Source organism: Zootermopsis nevadensis, unplaced genomic scaffold, assembly GCF_977971745.1.
Source record: "Zootermopsis nevadensis isolate Lab colony 2312 unplaced genomic scaffold, Znev_1.0 Znev_ptg000024l, whole genome shotgun sequence".
Taxonomy (NCBI): domain Eukaryota; kingdom Metazoa; phylum Arthropoda; class Insecta; order Blattodea; family Termopsidae; genus Zootermopsis; species Zootermopsis nevadensis.
In genome coordinates, this window is record NW_028259156.1 from 18,603,861 (window position 1) to 18,626,554 (window position 22,694).

The 22,694-nt window shown below is 35.2% G+C and overlaps 1 protein-coding gene across 5 annotated transcripts; it reads right to left on the reverse strand.

The window, feature by feature from the left end:
- Positions 1–81: 81 nt before the first annotated feature.
- On the reverse strand, positions 82–22,592 carry PKD (serine/threonine-protein kinase D3). Of its 5 annotated transcripts, none has more exons than XM_087354867.1 (17): positions 22,377–22,592; positions 21,075–21,175; positions 18,673–18,823; positions 17,698–17,968; positions 16,667–16,830; positions 15,684–15,933; positions 15,258–15,409; positions 14,615–14,664; positions 13,781–13,904; positions 13,566–13,698; positions 12,034–12,222; positions 11,509–11,619; positions 10,948–11,216; positions 10,629–10,812; positions 10,265–10,447; positions 9,872–9,957; positions 82–9,614 (listed from the first exon to the last, which is right to left on the reverse strand). In XM_087354867.1, exons 2-17 carry the CDS (start codon positions 21,116–21,118, stop codon positions 9,501–9,503), a joined length of 2,475 nt encoding a protein of 824 aa, XP_087210993.1. In that variant the 5' UTR covers positions 21,119–21,175; positions 22,377–22,592; the 3' UTR covers positions 82–9,500. The 5 variants fall into 5 exon arrangements, with proteins under 5 accessions (XP_087210993.1, XP_087210992.1, XP_087210990.1 ...); XM_087354866.1 differs by having other exon boundaries at positions 15,258–15,412; positions 22,456–22,591; XM_087354864.1 differs by having other exon boundaries at positions 15,258–15,412; positions 22,377–22,591.
- Between the last annotated feature and the right edge of the window lie 102 nt (positions 22,593–22,694).

Below are 22,694 nucleotides of genomic sequence, written 5' to 3' on the forward strand. Positions count from 1 at the left end.
TTGCAAGGACATGGATGCAGTCAAAGCATATGTTTTAACCAGGAGTAGCTCAGGAATATCTCAAATGAAGAACAGCATATATATATATATATATATATATGAAAGCATTTACTGAGTTTTCTCCCACACCCTATCAATAACATTGTTTCTCATATGTGTGTGTGTATGTATATATATACTCACACACATACACAAAGCTTATTACACTATAACTTCTATAATACTGCAACAATACATTAGGCCTTGTTACTGGGGGAAAAAAAACCTTGGGGTTTTTCTCATGTCAATTGCACTTTTTTAGACAATTTACTTTATGGAAGACCGAAATTCTATCAAAGCATACACCTAAACTTATATAAGCTGTTCAATGACAGCATGATAATGTAGTGAGACTTGTCCACTTCATTTTAACAACCTTGAAGTCAAAGGTCGCTTAAAATTCTGGAAGAAAATAAGTAACAATTTTACACATACAGTTTACAATTCTTATCATCTACCTACTTCATTTATACACATAAAAAATTTCAGTTCTTTAATATAAAATTATTCAGACATCCCTCTTGGAACGTAAATTCCATCAAATAGGTCCACAAATAAATCAAACTTACTTTGCAACTACAAGATTGTCAAAACCACATTTGAAGAACTTTCAATCTTGAACACAACATAGCTGGACCTTCTGGCAACACAAATTCAAACTTCATTAGCACATTCTTATAGGACTTACAATAAAAAGTGTTATCTAAAGAAGAGCACTACTTTACAGAATTCGGCCTGAGACAGCACAAATTGAATTTCTTATACAATAATATGTCCTAGTGGAAAGCACTAATAAAGTTTCATTGTGCATAATACATTTTTGTTTTGTGCGTTCATGATTAAGATACCATACCACTACGGCAATTTTCAGCCTGTGAATGCTGTATGTCATAAAACTGTCCAAAAAATTAATTATGTTGTTTATGACAGAAGGCCAAGGAATTTGGTCTTGTGGAAAGAAGAAACCTTGACCTAGAACATGAGTAAATGTCAATGACATATGTTTGTTACTTCAGTACACAAATTTTAGAAGAAAAATTATGAACTGGATGGAGAATAACTCTGAAGATAGAAACAGACAAAATAAAGTACATTTTGCATTCATGTAGAAATAATATTACTGGATTTCTGCTGTCAGTTATGTGGAGTCCACAATTCTTTGCACAAAGTAACATAAAGTAATCAGAATTTTAGCCAGTGATATCACATCCATCGAAAGTTTTAGATCAAGGATTTCAAAATCAGATGTCTTCTGAAACTATCCATACTAAACTGTAAGTAATTCTAAATTACAAAATACTCCTGTGGTTTTTCTAATCAGTCTTGTCTTTCTGAAGTCCTAATAGAAAATATAATCTCACTTGTTCCAGACGAAATTTTGTCTTAGTACCACAGAAGTTGAGGTACAGCCCACAAATGTTAATAGGTTGAAAATAAGGCAATACTGTCAAAATAAAACAAAACTTGTATTAAGAATCACACCATGTAAATCAGAAATTTTCTTACATAAGTTCAAGTTGTTGTTACCTGATTAATGAATGTGCAGAATTAGAATGACACCCCAGAAAACTGAAAATGTTACCATAATGAACAAAGTCTGACAATTTATAGAACATGAAGATTTAGTTTCTCTTAAAATCTAATTACTTTGCACTAACCATGAAAATAACCTCTCAAATGTGTTAACTTCAAAATGACAAAAATTTTAATTACTGTTAACTGATGGTAAATTGGGATGTGAAAAACAGCAGAATACCAACAGCATCTCTAGACACAAATAGGAAAGAACAATGGGATACAAATAGGTGAAGGGAGCTATAAAAGGAACTGTCTGAAAACAAAATAGCTCTGCAGACTGATGACCTGCATCTCCTGGGATGATGATGCGTATGAAGGATTATGGAAACACACTGATTAGAATGTCCTAATGACAGTTTCATGCTCCACTTCCTTCTTAATGTCATGGCACGTTTGTATGGAAACTGGGTGACATATGGATTGTGGTCTGGATTGTGATGCTGCAAAGTTTTGTACATATTTACTAACATTTCAGAGGAACATAGTGCCTCCACGACAAGTTCTGTGAAACGACAACCACCTACAGGACTATAAACCCAATATATAAAAAGATTTGCTGAAATATACCAGTATAGTTAATATTAGAAGTCAATGACGTTAATCTATGTAAGGGCACATATACATGTGTGTGCACATGCTACATAAATGTTTGAAGGAATGTTCAAAAAACATCCCTCTTGGAATTTCCAGTTGGAATTGAATATATTAATTTAGCAAAAGTTTCTCAACACAAACAAATGCAACCACTCATGATAATGTCTACAGAATTCTAGTACGAAGTCTGACAGCATCATTAAATAAACCATAACTAAATACATTCTATGAGAATTTATAAAAGTCCTTTCTGGAAATAAGCCACTCTGATACAGAATAAAACATCACTTTTTCATAAACAATTGGTCTCCATTGTGAAATAGTGCCTTTACTGATATGATCACTTTATTTCGGGTGGTCACATTAGTGACCACCTGAAAAGACTTGACAAATATTTGCGTGACTGGTAACTTATGCAAGCATGGCTCTGAAGAACATGGTGCTACTACACTGACTTGATACCAGTAAGATCAGCAGCTATACCATCACGACTGAAACTCTCAACATCGTTAAAAAAAAATGAAACACTGTATTATTCCAAAAATAAAGATTGCTTAAACCTTATTGGGAAGTTGCTGCATTTCATGAGGCACTTGGGAGGAACTGGCTTTGCTAGGGCAACTCTACAGTCAAATTACAACTTCTATAAATATTCTTTTCTCACTGTAGAATTCAATATGGCTTCATCAATAGTACACGTAATGAACTGTAAAAATCATCCACCTTTCATGTATGCCATAAATTAGAAAAGTATTCATCTGAATAGATACAAATTTAAAATGCAGAAGCATTGACATCTGTATAGGATGTTTATTATAATATCAATACAAATTTAGTTATGAGAGGCAGGCAGAAAACCAAGATAGGAAGGAACATAGAGACCCTGTTTTTGTACAACAAAGCATTAAGGCAACAGTTAACATCTCCAATATTTACTGCCTGAGTTGGGTGAACAGTAATGAGGTGATAACTATGGTAGTGGGTGTGAAAACTCAATAATGTCCATCAACCCCATGCACTGGAAAAATAGTCTTTCTGCCAGTAAACATTCAATTTCTCATATGATTATAAAACATTCTAATCTGACAATCTCGGACTAGAACCCAAACATTCAACAGCCCTACTAACAAGTTTTGCCACTGCACATAATCCAGAACCAGTATGATCCATCACCCAATCTCAAACCATATTTATCCAGCTTATCATCATCGTCCTGTCTCAGTCTTTCAAGATGTCTGCTCTATCTCATCTGAACTACATTTCCATTCCACTATACACTCAATGATTTCACAACCACAACAAAAACTAGATAACTTGTATGAATCACGATGTTTCTAATCTAATCCTATAAATTTCCCACTTCATCTTACTTTCATGAGTACTTTGCTTTTCAGACACTTGCTATGTATGCTCTTCCATGCTATCCAATGAAGGGTTTCAGTTTTACAGTTCAAACTCACTCACTGTATGAGAGTTGCCCTGTACCAGGTCCCTCAACTCTGTAGGCCTCTGCATCACTGGTCCCTTTCAAAACGACTCCAGTTATTTTTATTAAATTCATATTATCTTTGCTTTTAAATTAATAAATTATAGTTTATACATTATATATGAAACAAATCAAGTTTGAAAATAAATTCAAGTGTCCTGAATCTGTTCTTCACACATTTAAGTTCTGAGTGGTGTTTAACCTCAGTGGAATTCAATGCAGTAACAACCAATGTCTGAACTACTAGTTACATCTTCCAGCCTGACTATTACTTCAACACCATTCTGCCATTACAGTTATTGCACTTGTATCAACTTATATATGATAATATCAAGAAAAAGATTAGCATAACACTTTCAGTGTTACAACAAATGAAACTTCTAACATGATCAGTGCACTTATGTATTATGAATACAACTGGACTGTAACAATGAGCCAGGACAGCCAAATCACATGAATGACTGTGGGCTGAGTGTCTGGGGATCGTTTCCTGGCAGAGGTAGAATTTTTCTCTTCTTATTTCCAGACTTGCTCTGGGGTCAATCAGGCCTCTGTCCCTCATGATTGAGCATGCACAGTGGGAACTTGAATATTCATTCCAGTTAATGTTACTCCCAGTACGTCTTCAGTGTGTGGGGTTTAGTCATATGGCAACCTTCCTTTTACAATTACGGCAAAAGAGATATTTCTATCCAATTAGAAATACAGGCTTAAGCAATGCTTGCAGGGCAGGGAATTATATATTAGTAGTTCAAACTGTGTCCATACAGAAGTGCAGGAGATCAGTAACTATTAAACACAAGCAAGATTCAGCCAACCCATTTCCTGTCTGCAGGAAAGTATTAATGGCAATGCCACAAGTTCTGTTTCAATTTTAGTAACAATCACTTCTCTCTAAAAGACAGATTTGAACTAATCAATTTTGATTTGTTTCAAATAGAAATGCATTCAAATGCAACTTGGTTGCTTTATCATTTGGAGTATTGTTCATTCTTTACATAAATACATGTAACAACTTAACAAGTTCAAGTCTCTGTAAAAAATCAGACCTAATACAACATTTATGAAAAACTGGCATGCATTAAAACTGCAATAATATCTGCACTCATACAAAGTGTTAACTTTTAACTACAAGCAACTACCTAAATCCACAATTTTATTGAGTAGGAAATACTGAATGTGCTCCCAGTTTCTAGGGTGGCACCAGTACAGTCTGCAACAGGTATCGCGTTACCAAGGAGATCACAGTCCTGCACTATTACAACAAACAACTAAACTTACCACAGTAAAAAACAATATCCAGTAAGTCAGAAAGAGGTCTGCATATAACAACACAAAAACTAAATAAAATGTGAAACTCCATACAGTGGAATCCCATTTCAAATCAACTTACATTCCATTAACCCCAACTAAAACTTCACTATATACAAAGTAAAAATACTTTGATTTTTAAGTACTTATTGTGTGATATATTTCATTATTAAGTACGAAGTTCTGAGAATCCATATCACAATTTCTGCATTTCATTGTTCTTGTAAAACAGATTTGAGTTTTTACAGCAGAGAAAATGTGGATTCAGGTTGTGAAAATACAATAAAAATAAATGGAAACTGTTCATGAAGAATGGTAAGTAAACATTCTGAATCAGATTAATTCAACAAAAAGCACAGACCATCCTTTAAACAGTTTCATCTAAATAAAAAAAACTTCCCTTCTATTTACTCTAAGTTGTTGTTCCATTAATGAGTACATAAATTTAAGGTCTCCAAAAACACATAATAATGAGATTTAACTATAGTGTGCTTAAAAGTAGAAGACAATGTACACTGTTGCCCATAAAATCTTGTATGGACAAGAAGTTCTTTGAACAGTTCATCTGTCTGGAAGTTACAATAATTCACAGATAAAACAGAGTTATCTGTTTACTTCTTAAACCACAACAGTATAATTTTATTGTTTGAACATTAACACTGCTTGTGTTTCAACCCTGTAGGCCATTGGCAGAGGATGCATCCATTATTTTCTACAGTTAGATATAAATCTTAAAATAAATTTTGTGTTTGCATAAATACTGTAAAGGCTACAGTTAAATATAAATGGAAGTAGTTGTAAGTAAACTAAGCCCAGATAAAAACCTATAATTAAAGTTAGTTTCAGCTATTATTACAGCAATGGAAAGCCACTAATATGTAAGTCAATTTTGATTGGTAAAATCTTGGTAAACAAGCAATTAGGAATTTTATTCTTACTAATTTAGTGGCATTAACCAGAGCTGAAAATTCCTACCAATTTAGTGACAATAATTAGAGTTGTAATTTTTGATTACTTGGCACACCTTACTTTTCTGAATTTATTATCATGACTGTTATTGTTATTAATATTTTAGTATGTGATGTAGGAAAGGTACATCATACTAGGATGAAGACAAACCAGACATCATAACATGTACTTTGTAAATTGAATTTATGCATTTTTTTACATGCATGGTGTTATACGAATAACACAATACAAGTAGAAAATGCACTGGATATAAATTCAAAGTTTTCTTTGGTGTTTAAGAAAATCTTACTATTTAGAAAACATTTCAAAGTTATGTTTCTAAGTTACTGTAAAATGTCTGCAGATCTATGGATAATAGTGCTGTCAAAACAACATATCAGATATTCCCACAGAAACAATATTGAAGTGTTGATCAGATTTTGTGTTCTAAATGATGTCTCAGAAGATCCAAATGGCTGAATGTTATGAGTTATATGGAAATGGTTTACAGTATTGCTTGTTTTCCACTTTGTCATGCTCTGAGATCATTCAGGTTCCTTGTGTTTTCACTGGCTGTTAAAAAAAATTTCTGAGATGAAACATTCCATTGTAAAAGTGCATTACTCACACAAAATTAATTGTAGCTGCTATAAGATATGTTATAGCTGAAGATGACATTATTACATAGATTTGCATACATTGCAGACATTTTAAATCTGATAATCCACTGAGATGTGCATAATGATGAATTAGTTAGATAAAGATGTGTCTGTGTATGTAAAAAATGAGTGTAATTGTGTTACTATAATATTTTGTGTTAAATCCTAAAAATAGCAAAAAGAAATAAATTAGAAAGATTTATGCAACAAAAATAAAAATCACTGTAAGTATCTGACAATACTGAGATACATTAACATCTGAACACCAGGTTGCAGTACAGCACTGGATTCACACAACACCTATCATCACAAAAATGCAGTTCAGAAAATGCCACAATAAACAGGAACCTAACAACAGTGAAAAATGAAGCAGTATCAAGTTATTCAAATACCATTGGTGAGATAACAGACTGCAGCAGACCAAGCTTACGAGGTTGAATACTGGCTGAAGTACATATTTTTATCCCAGACTCTTACTTCATCTTATTTAAATTCGCCAATATTAATGTATTAGTAACATATAAGAGGATTAAGATAATTTATAGTGTTAGTCCACAACATGTTAACAGTAAGAAATTTTACAAATCAACTACTGGTTACTTCACTTTCAGCACCAAGCTTTAAATTTCAAGCTACTTCAAAAGTTGGTCTCACACGGATTCAACAAATACATAAAAATGTAATAATGTGTTTTCTAAACTCTTGAGTAAAAATAATGCTTACATTTTTATTATTTCAAATTTTGTAGTGTAGGAGTGCACATATGGCATCGCAAAATGAAAGAATGGATAAACAGTATGGTATGAAGTAAATAAAATTCCCACACAAGAAACTGTCATAGTTCTATGATATTTACAAACAAACACAATTGCATCAACTTTATGAACTTCTTGGACTGGAAGCAGTGAGCACAATTTGGACTTTTAACATCTGTCAGTTTCAAAAAGACCAAGTCTGTGTTTGTTGTGTGTGGCATAACAAGTGCCGATCTAAGCCAACTTCATTCTGTGATTAAAGGCACAGTGCTGTTGACAATGACAATGGCAGAAGAAGTCTGAATGAGGTCAAGGGTGGCAGAAGACTGATGAAGCAGCAAACCAGTTCCAGTTTTATCAAATATGTCACCAAATTCTCTTCTAATAATGTTCAAAATGGTCACAAAAGTATTAATTTTTTGCAATTTAGTCTCATGAACCTCTTTCTGGCAAGCATGTGTTCCTATCTCAACCATCCCAACTTGGAAATTCTACACACACAAATTATGCTAAACCTTCTCCCAAATTAACAGAATTAGTGTTACCAAACAATTTTATAACATAAAATGAAGTTAATGATGCTTAGATTATTTATCACCATCACTATAATAACTTTCTATGTTAAATTACATAGTGAAAGATCTTAACAAAATGTCTATGTACTTCTCTTTAAGCCACTTGTTTAAAATTCCACTGATATAAACTGCACATTAAAGTCTGAGTAATTAAGATTTGACTACGTCTCAATTTGAATGTTAAGTTGAATTACTGCTTCAAGTGGTTCACTGTTATGTTCACATTCTTACAGATGCTGCAATGTTTGCATAAAACCAAAACAGTATTTCAAAGCTCCTTCATAAAAGCTAGTAACCCCCACAACATTCATTAACATCTCACCTACTGTGCGATGCCCAATTCTACCCCAGTTTCACATGGGGCCACTGCTGTACACAAAGCACTCAACTTCACAAGTTTAGTACAAAACGTAAAAAGAAGCAATGATATACAGTTTGATTATACGACAGAATGTGCATGAATTTTCACAAAGTAGCAATCTTGTCTTATACAACTGGGACTGATCTACTTTAGAATAAACTGAAACCAGTAATACAACATCTAATAATTTGTAGATTAAACAAAAGACTAACTTTCTTAAAATTTTAAATAAGTAGCTCACAGGTGAACATGCCTGCAGAAGTTCTTATAACCAATGGTGAAATGCAGACAAACCATAATTTATTCTACTGGGTCATCATCAAGACAAACCCAACAGTTCTTTCAATAACATTTATATTTATGTTCTCACATCAAACTCCTGCCATTTCTTGGATGTCACATAAACATTTAGGAGTTCATTCACAACCAAATCACATCTGTTAATAAAAATCTTCATACTGTAATGATAAACAGATGCACTTTGAAACAAAGTAATTGTGACTAAATTTATATCAAATTTATTTGAACTAGATTGCTACAACATACTAAAAGTATGCTGACTGATAAAGTGGAGGTGTTAAAGCACCATACCAGTAAGATGGATGACAAGAGTGGAGATAAAGTCAACTCACTTTCTAACTTTGGCATTAGATGGAGGTGACTGATCACCCTCACAGTCAGACATTTTATCCACTAGAATATCCCATTTTAGTCACTGGAAAAGAGGCTGAATAGGGTCAAGCACTAGTCTGGACATGGTGGCAAACAGAGAAATACCTAGCCCTGTTAGGAATTTAACTTGTTTTCCAGCCGAAGGCTGGTTACTTTATTGACTGAGCTACCCCAGATTTCTAGCTCTGCACCAAATATTATTTATAAGCCTACGATAAACCACCTCATATATTTGTATATCTTCTAAGCACTTAAGTGTCTATTACTTGAATACAGAAATATTTATACCTATCCAGTGACAACTCATGATTTCACAGAACTGTGGGAACACAGCTACTATAATTTCTGGTATTGTACAACTTAAATCAGGCACAGTGTTATAATGCAAGAATGCTACTTGCCCTGGTTCCTACTCTATTATGTTACCTTCTACCTGCTACATACTCATGAGCATTGTTGAGGCTGCAGCCTCATCAGTTTGCGGCACCTGGTTCTCGTGGATGAGAGCCAGTTTTTGGACGGTCAGAGGCGATCTCTGCAGAAGTTTTCCCAGCGGGCATCATCTGACTCATGTGTCAAATAGCGGTTTCCAACCTGAGTCTCCAGTTTCCTCAGATCACACCATGTCTGGTAGTCCTGACATATAACAGTGCATAATTCACAGAAAAGTGTTATCACAAAAATATATGAGTTGCATGACATTCAGCACCTTGGTATTGCAGCCTACCATGACAAAATGATGGCAGACAATCGGAGAATTTGTCAAATGACATTATTTGGCATGGAGAAACCAAAGTACAGTACTTAGAACATTTTCCAGTGCTGCCCTAGGATTGAACCCAGGCCCATGCAGTGGAAAGCTGATGTGGTATTATAAAATGTTGATCACTCACCTGTAACCAGACATGTGCAAGTGATTTGGCAACAGTGTACCGTTTCCTCTGTTTCACTTGTAGCAAGTTGTTGATTAGATCAATAGCTGCCAACATAAAACACATGCCACGTCCTTTAAAAATTCAACATTTTTATTACAATTCATAAGGTGTATATAACAAATTCTTTAATATTGATAATGCTCATAAGTTTCTGTCTTTCCTCATAGCTTATATTTAGTTCGTATCTACAGCTTAATCAAAATCTGGTTTGATGGCTGGCAAGTCAACTGATTCTGGTAACTGGGAGAAGGGGTACAATAGTACAGACAAGATCCCAAAAGAGGAACACAAATCCTTACATTTTGGGAAATACTGGACTATCATAATAATTACGATGATAGATTTACTTACCATCTGAAGAAATTTCCTTCCAGGGATTTGGTGGATACATGAATGCTGCATTCTGAATTTGTTCATTGATATCTTCATCTTCATTGAAGGGAAACGTCCCACTGAGGCTAACATACACAATTACACCAACACTCCACATATCCAGTGAGCGATCATAGCCCTTGTTACGAAGTACTTCTGGGGCTGTTCAAGAGAAAGAGTAATTAAGAGGTGCACAAGTAATGCACACAAAGAGGAGCTGCTAACTATTTTTACTTTGTACTGGTTTATTTAATGACAAATTCACAGGTTTTATATATACAGAGAAAGAGAAACAAAGACAACACAAATAAATAAAATTAGTTTTCTTCTCCCCACAACTCACCAAGATAGGCAGGAGTGCCAACCACTGAGCGTCGAAAAGACTTCTCACCAATAATTCTAGCAAAGCCAAAGTCACAGAGCTTCACTTGAGGAAAGTCTGAATCAGAGCTCAGAAGGACATTCTCTGGCTTTAGGTCACAGTGCACAATGTTCTCACTGTGGAGATGTTTCAAAGCCACCAGAATCTAAAGCACATGACAAGAGTGAACAAACATTAGGCAGTTCACAGGCACCTAGAGGATTTCAATGTGGCTTGTAGCTAATATTTTAGTATTTTCTACTAAACTGTTTTGTCTGGTGAGGATACCAAGTTAATATACCTGTGTGATGAGGAACTTGGTAATACGCTCACTGAGCCTCCCATTCTGACTGGATAATATCATCTCTAACATGTCTCCTTTCAGCTTCTCCATCACCACATAGATACGCTCCGATGTCTCAAACATGCGCTCCAAGTTTACAACCCCACAATGTGACAGGTTCTGTAAGATTGACACCTCATTCTTCAGTTGCGCCTCCTGTTTTGTGGGAAACCTCATTTTATCAATCACTTTAATTGCCACAGAACGACCCGATTTGCGATGCACACCTGAAATAAATAACAAAAACAGGCCATTTAGTTTTACTGTTCATTCTTTGCAAAAAGTGCACAAAATAAACACATAAGTAGAGACTCAATCACTGTTTGTCTCACCAATATGAACCAGGTGAATTTACACCTGACAACTTTCAGCATACAACCTAAGTACCAAATTTCATCAAAATCAATAAGTTGTTTTTGAGAGACAGTGTATACCCATTATGAGTTCATCTTATGTATTAAAGAATGATCAAAAACTTTAAATCACATTTTAACTAACTGGAGTATAAAATTTCCCAACCTCCATATACGATCCCAAATTGCCCAGAGCCGAGAACCTCGTCTGCAAAGATCTGGTACAGTTGACTCATGTCTGTAACTCTCTCCTCCGGTTCATCTGATATGTCACCCTCTAAAACAAAGATATTCATAATGTGAAGAATCTATCAATCACCAATATAACACTTAATTTGTTCTATTGTGACTCCTATATTCAAATCAGTCAATGTCTGCATGTAATTTCTCATTAATTTCTTCCCCCATGCAAATATTAATATCCAATCATCCATCCAACTATGTTTTGCTTCATACTTGTATTAATGTGCCATTTGTATAAGAAGTATTGAAACTATTAGAAATCTATAGTATCTACCAGAGATTTCACAAATGCAAAGGATATGAAGCACTACCAAAAATTGAAAATAATTACAGAAACCTTCCAACCAACAGACTGTGTGCTTGTGATGATGGTCCTCAATGTACGAATGTGGCATACAGTCTGTTTGTGCAGTCTCGCAGGAAGTCTACATATTTCCAAATTACCTACTTGGATGTGATGTGACAGGCATGAGAGCTTGTCGGATGCTGGTCTCCCAGCTCTTGGCAAGGTGTGCCCCAACTCCACTGTCAGCAGGTGGAAGGGTAATTCTTGACGCATCCTTCTGCCCATACAGAGGGTCTTCTCCCACATAATAATCAACATTGGCTGTTCGAAGTTCAAAACAATGCATCACATCTGAAACATGAGTACACAGTGTTACTCTCCGTAACACCATCTTCTCCAGATATTCTGCGGCTGCCCTTGACCCTGCAAACAACTTCACACAACTGTGATATGGGAGGTGTCGCACATTTTCCAAATGTGGTCTTTCTGTTCCTGCACATATTGCTGGCCTTAATGTTTATTTAATGCAGATAAAAGTCTACTGATATCAAGTGTATTACTACATAGGTAAAATACTGCATTAAGAGTAAAATCTTATGTTTAATTATGTTTTTTAACTTTTAACTATATCAAAAGCTAGCTCAAGAAAGATGACGATTGTAAAGAAATCTATATTTTATGATATGGACCAATGTTGGTCACCAATAAAAGTGAATACAGCTTCATAAATTAAGGGTTATACCAGACTAATATGAGCCAGGGTAGCTCAGTCAGTGTAGTGACTGGCTACAGACGGCTGGGGTTTGATCCCCAACGGGGGCAGAGGATGTCCTTTAGCCTCTGCATCCAGACCGGCTCTGGGGTCCTTTCCCAGAGGAAAGGTGTGGCCAGGGTGTGATGCTGACCATTAACCCCCTCTAGTGCCAAGACTGAGAATGAGTAGAGCCCACATGGCATAGAGTGAGACAACTTTGCTTTACTTTACTTTATACCAGACTGATATGAACCAAAGTTAAATCTGTATATCAAACTATAGTTTAGATGTCCATTATAAAGTTTAAATTAAATTTGTCAAGTAGTGAAACATGTAGACACAAGGACATGTCTTCCCCATGCTATCATTTAATTCACTTCATGCACATAACACATAAAGATGATTGTATAATTATTGTGCTTTTTTCGTTTCTTAGTTATTTAATAAAATTGTCTCTACTGAATAGAATATACTGAATAAAATGATATATGAGGATGATTATACAAAAATAGTTAGTGGGAAAGTACCCTCCTGGCTTTTGCAGACTAATTACTACATGTCTTCTGCATAGAAAAAGAACAAATTGAGCACATATATGGAAGGTATCTATTACAACAATACAATGAAACTAAAATAAATTTGTCCAAAACAGATCATAAAAAAACTGTCACATTACATTACATGACGTTATATACAGCATGTATACAACTTTTATTTTAATAATTTCAAAGTGCTGGACATTTAATGATGCAAAAGAATAAATCTTTCCTGGCAGTACAGTGTGTTATCTGTAGGGCAATAAATAATGTAACAATAGATCTGTATCTGTAATAAATGAACATCAATGAAGTACATAAAATCACATTTCAAAACATGGGAACTCCACTGAAGCAAACCTTTCCACTCCTGTTATTCTACATAATGATTCAACTTCACCCACCTCCATGAAGACTTCGAGCAGTATCAATTGACAGGATCTCAGCAAGTGGAATTTCCTTGTAGTATTTGGAGCCTGTGTCACTCTGAAACAGAGTCACTGACTTGGTGTCCAGGCGCCAGTAGTGACGCTTGCGCTGCAACACGAGACATTTATTCTTAATTCTCCTCTTCAACTTCATACAGTACGTCCCATATTCAATTCAACATTCAACTCACCATGCGGTCCTTGTTGGTAAAGTGTACCATCCAACCTTCCTTAATAACCTTTGATCCTCGTCGCTTGGTGTGCTTCACTGACTGCACAATGCGCATGAGGGGAATATTGTTACTTGGCGAAGAGCTGTCAACAAACACATTACAATGCCTAGATCAGTGGCAAGAACATTGTTTCCTCTAGTATGATGAATCAAATGAAAATTGTGTCTACAGCCCTACATCTAATTGCAATTATCATTAACGAGTGTCATTTACATTACATTTAACAGACACGAAATATCACTACTCTTATGTATCAGATGACTAGTTGTAATTAAACCAACAAATCTGTAAAATTATATGTTATACCTACTTCCAATCACAAACGCTTGTCTGGTGATGCATATTTTCTACTTTATTCAGCTAAGAAAAAATTCAAACAACTTTTATAAGATTTATGTTTTACAATTATATTTCCAATCAGATAACAAGCATAGAACCAAACTCTGTTTTCAAGTGGTTAGCACTCCTGCTTCACATTCAAGTAGTCCCAAGTTCAAACCTCAGACCAGAGATTGTCTATCCTGCCTGAAGTTTTTCATAGTATTTGAGGTTCTCACAGTGCTGAGTACAAAAATGGCAGTCTTCTGGGTTATAGCACCAGACTACATATTAGACTACTGTACAAGACTAGGCAGGCTATGGAGCCATGTAGTCCGATAGACATTTATTAATGTTTCGGAGGTCTTTGTCGCTTTCATGTACTTCTGCAACATTAGTCATCTTCTACCAGACTACATCCTATTCAACTACACTTTCACATCAAATACGTAAACAAAATAATGATATTTTCACCTGGTCAATCGTTTCATAGGATCTCCTTCATCATGTCCTGGAATCATATCCTGAAACAAAGTAAATCTGCAGAAGCAAGCAATTCCAAAGTAAACAAAAAGAATATCATTCTACCTATAATTAACACAAGTAAAATCATATGAACTCATTAAAATATTACATACTGAGACAGATCTGATCCCGAGATTTTTAACAAATACACTAAAATCCCTACAGATTATCACTGTCTGATGAATTTCCCACTCAGAATGTTCTGAAACAAGGAGGTGCTTTATCAACATTGCTTTCCAAACTTCTTCCAGAATACTCCATTGCGAACTGAAAAGGATACTTCAAATTATTTTTATTTGTTAATAACAGTAATTTATTGGGTAAAAGATACATACCATAAAGGAAAACCTACATAGTAAGAAAACTGGTCTTGAAGTAACACAGAGAAAACTAAGAATATAAGACAAAAACATAATATGATAGCCAATGAAACCTTAAAAAATACAGCAACATTCAAATACTTGGGAATGACAGTACCAAATCTAAATTTCGTGAAGATCAGCTCAGATTATGTACACTTTATTACTACTAAATGAAAGTAATACATTATTCTGAATACTTTAATATGGCAATTCATGAAGTAAAAACTTACTACACATTCTCCATTCATGAGAGGAGGGTCTGGAGATGAAGTTTTGCGAGCACCAGATGGAGAGCCACCATTCTCAGTGTCACTTTCGTCCTCGCAGACATCACGGCACTCTCGATCTACCTCACTACCAACTCCACTATCTTGAAAATCTCCTGCTGAAAGCACAATGCTCCAGTTACATCAGCCATACCATACCAGACAAGCTGTAGCTTCTGTCCAGAGCAGACAGAGGGATGGTGGTCAAGGTTAAATACATACACGGAACTGATATATTTTTGTTGTGGCAACAGTTGATTAAACATACCAAGAAGTTTGTATTAATTTTTAAATAACAAAACCTGAAAATAAGTGCAATGTAAAAGTAATATGAATTCAAAAATGATCGCACTTAACAAACAGCAGGCACAACATGGAAGACAGACTCACCAAAACAGTCTTTCGGAATCTTATCAACACACTTCTTATGTGCATTACAGTGGCAGTCTTTGCACTGCATGCCTTGCTTAATGATTCCCTTCAGAAGTTTTCGGCAGAAGTGACAGACTGTGGGGCGCATGTAGCTGTGCAGAACAAAAGTGTGGGGGATTCTAATGTGCCCCGCTGCTTCCCTGTCTGCTGTGCGTCCACCCAGTGACGGAGAACGGCTCTGTTTTGGTATAACATTATTAGAAAGAAGCTGCAAGAATAACAATGAGAATATAAATTACAAGAAGTGCTCCAGAAGTAAAAAATTAAATGTTTTCTTGGACTTCATCCATCATTTAAATTACAAATAGAAATAAAACTACTGTTTCAGAAGCTGGATCTTCTTTCATATTCAGGTAAAAAGGAAGGGTCAGAAACCATAGCTGTTGAGCCCCTTGGTGTAGATAGCCTCATACCCAACACTTTACCTAAAGATGGAAGAAGATTCAGCTTCTGAAACATTATAGTTTTAGTTTTATTTGCAAATGAGATAATGGACAAAGTCCATTAAATAATTTATACAGATTAGATGCACCATCATCAGCAACCTTCAGACTTCAAAATTAAACCTATTAGCCACATATTTTTGCAAAGCTAATCACATTACATGTAATCACAGACTTTTTTCCTTGAATTCTATTAAACACTCATACAAAATGGCTTTCAATGAGACATTTCATGTCAGGTGCCAACTTTTTATACAACCACCTGTTTTTTTAGAAAACTGAAACAGTTTTAAATTGGCTTAAAGTAAAGTAGGAATTATAATGGGCCAATACCAAATTTCATAAAATTCCACTCAGTATCCCTGCAGATATAACAAGGACAGGGAGACAAAACTTCCCCATGATATGTTCACTTAACCTTTACGGTCTGTGCATCACAGTTTACACGCAGTACGCCTATTATCTTTCCTACTTTGTTACATATATATGCTAACATACTTGTGTACTATCTTCAGAGGCTGAGGGAAGAGAGACCGTGGACCCTGTGTCTGATGGGCTGCGTGGAACAAGAAGAGTTGATGGGCGCCGCCCCCTTCCAGTTGCTGATGTGCAATTGTTGGGAATTTTTACAACACAACGTTTATGGAAGTTGAGGCTACAGCCTACAATGATAAAAACAAAAGTTGTATTGCACACATTTTTCCTTCAAATACCTCCTAAAAACTGAATGTACATTTCAGTAAATTGGACATTTTTGGAGGTAGCTTCTACTAATATATCTAACAACTGAATGTTTATAAATAAGAATCACAATAATTTTTTCAGGAGGAAATAAACTGTAAGTAAAAGTTAATATTAATTTATCTCTGTTCTTAAAGTTGGTATGGATGGCACAGAAACAATTATTGAAATTCCAGGTTTCTTGTTCCAGATGATTTAACTGGTCTCTATGTCATTGTTTCTTAACCAGCGATTTGCTTATGCCAGTCCACAGATACATATAAACAAATTTACCACATATGGAATAAATACCACTTTCAGCCCATGATTATTTACCTCCTTCTAGTCTGTGATGAACATTACTAATATCTTTACACAGATCTTATTAGGTAAGCCAATTATGATTACCCTTCTCTCTGTTACTACATCAATGTGATAATACAGAAGGTTTCTAGCAAATTATTTCATATGATCTCATGCATAATTTTAATTCTGAATGTTCAATCTTAATGTCTCTTGAACTTCAGTATCACAAAGATAATAATTTTCACACTGTAAATTCATATAATTTGACAATTAAGTAATAATAACATTAGGCTGATATTATTTAAATGGCATAATTCAAAACAGATTGAGTACTGGTCCTTTGAAAGCCGTTATTTTATAATTTTTCTTTCAGGCAATGAGAACTATTGCTCGAAGTTTCTTATAAAACTTTCACATGCATTTCTTTTTTACCTCACCTGCACAACATAATCTCCTTCAGCTGACACATTCATACTCTAAAATTATTTTCAAATGTCTCTCACCTTCACACTTGAGTCCCTGTCTCACTAAACCAAAAAGCATCTCTCCACAGAAGTCACAGAATGTTGGAGCTTTGTAGGAGTGAACAGCCAGGGCATGAGGACGGAATTGGACCTCTTCTGTTGGCACTTGAGCAGAGAGAACTATCTCCACGAGGGTCTCGTCCATGATCTCAGCTGCTGAGTTGATATGTTGCAGAATGTTAGCAGACCCATAATCATGACGAAACAACAACAGACGTTCACTCAGCCTTGTCAGACCGTGATCAGGGAACTGTAATATACATCATGTAGCAATATTATTTCAACAAACAGCAAAATGAAACCAATGACAATCATGTGTCATAAAAGACTACTAAAATTTTCATCCAGAATTTATGCAGTATGGCTTATTAATACACCTCAGCGAAGACATGAATCGGGTACCTTCCAAATTCAAGTCTAAAGTGTTAATGATACACTGACCTGCTAGAGTCATGTCTGAAAAACAAACAAATTCAGAGTAATGGTTGATGAAAAATACTGCTCATTTACTCTATGGTAGCCCTTAAGTTATGGCTGTGCTGTAAACTTGGTTAAGACTGCCTACAAACAAGTATCATTCAGGGGAAGTACGAGTCAGTTTGCTGATAGTTATTTTTATACAATACTGCACTGTTACACTCTTTATTGTAATGAGCCATGGAACTCAATTCCTATAAATATAAACATCTTCAAAAATTAAATTGTCAGAATTAAATAATTTGCCATGTGCTTATATATTCAAAAACACATTCCATCAAACTGGAAATGTTATTTCACTGTATTAACATTTCACAGTATCATAGTTTACAGATGACAGAACTTCCCTCCAAATAGTAAAGAACCAACATTTCTCTACAATAAACTAATATTTAAGGCTGTACCCACCTTCTGGTTAATGTAATTGCATGCAAAAACTTTGTGGGTCCTGGGCCTCAGTATGCTGGCAGTACCCACCTTCCTATTTATGAAGTCACATGCAAGATCCTTGAGAGTCTTGAGCCCCAGGGTACTGGCCGCTGCTGTTACTGTGTCCCGTACCAGCCCAAATTGGAATATGAATGTAACCTCAGGACCTTCCATCTTCTTCCCCACTGCTGATTCACTCCTGCAAATTGATTTTATCTTTTATGTTCCTTAGGATCACAAATCAACAGTAACAGAAACAATTACTTTTCCAACCACCCAAAGGGATGCTGCAAAGTTATCAGTTTAATTATACTAAACACCGAGGTCAAGTGGCTTCACATTATGGAGGGGTCCAGTCCTTGGCCTGAAGGCTTCCAGACAAATCCTGTGATAATACCTTACAAGGTTAAGACTGCTTCGTTCATCTCATTTCCAATTTATTACTGACAACCACAAACAGCACAGTGCTTGTAGTATACATCAATCTGACAAGAATTTGGATAAATACACCTGAATAACTGGAGATGTTCCCATCTTTTATCCATTCATTTAATGACAAATGCATAGGTTAAATGGTATAAACAAAAAAAATTACAGAATGATTTAAAACTAACTGGAAAGAATGAGTGAAGTGTCAGCTTAGTCTCATTTCAAGGTACAATCTCAATATTTACATAAAGGTTCAGGTGAAAAAAATAAAAATCCCAGTCAGTATCATTACTGAGACTCAAACTAGGTACACTTTAAACTGGATTGCCAGTTGCTATGGTACAATTCTGGTGTGCGAGTACATGACAGTTCACTGAAAAGTCACCACATGTTTACACTACTGTAGCAAACAGGGTATGGACGTTGATGATTTGTGAAAAATTCAAAGAGATGCTGGACCCCGCTTCATCCAGGGTAGAAGATGAAGACAATATGTTTATTTAAGATGTTTGCGTCCCTGCACGCCCACACATCATTACAACCCAGAAGACCAAATTGATCATTTATTTACTTGTAAAACACTGTTTCCTTTAAATAAAACCTATCCTTTCATTTGATTTTATGTTGACATTTCAGTATGAATCAGGAAAAGTCAAGGTCCCCAAAAGTACTGTCAGTGCACCATGAGAAGTCTGCTGGGAGTTCAAGTGGGCATAAACAACCACACTATATTCTTTCACAAAACACGCATCCACCACTGTTTCCTCTATTTGAATATAATGTACTTCACTGCTGGAGATTACTGGAGTACAACGTGTTTAGAATATGAATAGACACAGTGCACATGCACAAACAATAACATCACCCCTTCTCCCACTTCTATTTCCCAGCAGACTTCTTGTGTTTGCATGAAAAGAATTTTGTGTGGAGACTACACTGTATGCACAATTCACAGCTGCTGAAAGTATGCAAAACACCCAAAATATTTTACTACTTGTTACAAAATGTTTCTTGCAAGACAGGCCACAATCACCATCACCGGGAGAATTCACATCATAATCATTTCACCCAAATGGTCACTCCAAGGGAAAGGCATGTACAGTTTAAATGATTACACCTACATGCATGAAACAATGTCAGGCAATGTGAATCTAACATTGTCCTAAATTCAGTTTATACAGTTTAATTACAAGATGTAATGATGAAAAATTCATACAAACATCACTACTCTAGGAGGAATTTGAAATGCTCTCATCACATTTTAATCGCAATGCAAACTGTGGATGGGCTGTAGCTTTAAATTTTAATATACTTACAAAGTGATTGATTTTGCACACTAAAACTGACACCTCAAGCAAAGAATCTTAAGGTACCAAGTTATTTCTGAAATCTCACCCAGTAGATCTGGTAATTTACAAGTGTTACTTGTCAAGGGAAGAATTCCTTTAGTTTGGAAAAGATGTATAAGTGCCAAAAATGTATAAAGTAGATGTTAAACCAAATAAAACACTTAACACTATGACATGAACTGTTATGAAATAAAACAAAATGCAATGAATAGGGAAGTTCTGAAAACCACTGCGGGGGGAAGAAGAAGAAGATACAAAATTAGAAATAAAACCTTTATAAAAGAAGTAAGAACCCAAAATTTGTCAGCAGAACTAAAAGAAAAATTACTACAATGGCTTAAGACATCAGGAGTTGGAAGAGCTTGCATGAAATCAAAAACGAAAGGTTGTGAAGAAGAGACTGGAGACTTTTCATCCATCGACCCATATATAACGGAAACAATAACTTAATACGAAGAAGAATACTGACTAAAGTTCTTATGCAGTCAAAACTCAGTGACCTTCTTACAATAAGAGGATAACACTGAGGATAAACAGCACTGGTCTTCAAGGAAGGAAGAGGAAAGTAGTGACCGGCTGATGTTAAGATGACATCCTGAAAACCGACTGTGTGAAATAACCCATTACCCATTCCAACATTTCCCTGGAGTGACATGAGAAAACATCAAAGACCTTAATACAAAAGATGTCTTCACTACTGGAGTCCTGGAATTCATGAGTTACCACACGATCACTGTGTGTGACATCTGGCATACACCTATGTTCATGTAAGCCTACATCAAGAGAAAACATATTTAATGTCCTAACACAACATTTAACACAAAGAAGAAGATAAACACTGTGAGTAAATACAAAACAGGTAACAGATTATAGGAGTACTTACTTAAAGGTATTAGGGGATAAGCAGATTTAAAATATTAGAATAAAACTTCAATTAATTACTTATCAAACATTACATAAAATGAAAACAGGAATATTTTACAGTATTAACTCTGTCATACAATTGCCTCCTGCAGTACTTCATGTGCAGAAATGTAGTGTCTAAAGGATCTGGGAGAGACAGGGTACTTTCAACAGGATTCACTATACTTTTGTTGATATATGACTTAACTCTTTGCAAAACAGATGATATCAAATAAATAATCAGCCACTTAAGCAATTTAATGCCTGCAATTATTTACTTTCTATCATTGGCATAAATTTTCTACAACTGCCAGAATACCAATATTTTGTTTCCAGTGTATTATAGTACACAGACTTTTGCAAAAAGTAAAACAAAAACTAAATGTTAATTCAAATGGAGCATATGCCAAGAGCCCACAAACCTGCGCCTAAACCCTACTTAAGTCACTGCCCCAGTCATGTTGATAGGTGTTTCCAATGCTAGAAAAGTAGATGGTTGGTTATCTTCAATTCACTTTGATCTATGTTACACACACATATTTTCTTTCAGCCGTATTGCAAATGTCATACTTGCAAACAGAGAATTAGGTCATAAAATAAGTGTCAATAATGATGATCACTACTGTCTGGCGTTAATTACCGGTAACTTGACAACCTGTGTATCATCTGGCCTCATTAAAAAAATACACATTCCAACTAACTCTGCTGTCATTCTTTCACAAACACATAAAGAAAATTTACCCCAGTTAATAAATCCATAGCATGAATTTTCTAACTGCATGAATAAAACCTGCAGACCCCAGTGAGAGAATATTTTGAGGAACAGGTGGAGACACTTGCAACATCTGTGCTTGCCATATTTCTAGTACGTGTCAACACAGTTCACAGCTGTCACAATAATCATAGCTGTGTTAGAAAGAAAATTACTATTATTATTTGGATATCAAACAAAATATTTAACAGGACTTCACAAATAGTCAAATGGTACTATACAGTCCACATTTGCACAAAAACATATTCCGTTATTTTACTCAACTGGTACAGATATATTTGTTCATTACCATTACCCACCTGCTAATTACTCCGCCAATCTCAAATAATTTTTACACAAGTAAATTTAACCACATATTTCAAAAGTGTAACACCTTACGTTTTAATATTATTTCTATGCATTCAGGCATTCTTGAAATTCAATTCTTTCCAGTCATATACAACTTTCACGAATACAACTGCTCCGGTAGTGTCAACGTAAAACCAGAGCACGAAGCAACTACATTTACTGCCAACGTGCGAAGACAGAAAGTTGCGTCCATATCCTGCAATTTTGAGGTTAAGAAAGAAATACAAGATAATGAAACTTCTTCTTTATATGGAAAACAAAGTACTATC

Bases quoted from the DNA above. Each gene is read 5' to 3' on its own strand.
- PKD (XM_087354866.1), bottom strand. From the start codon at position 21,118: ATGAATTCCAGGACTCCAGTAGTGAAGACATCTTTTGTATTAAG. The intron at 14,665-15,257 runs GTAAGTTTTTAC...ACTTTGTTTCAG, and splicing joins TCATGAATGGAGAATGTGTA to GATATGATTCCAGGACATGA. The intron at 13,699-13,780 runs GTGAGTTGAATG...CTCGTGTTGCAG, and splicing joins TTACCAACAAGGACCGCATG to CGCAAGCGTCACTACTGGCG.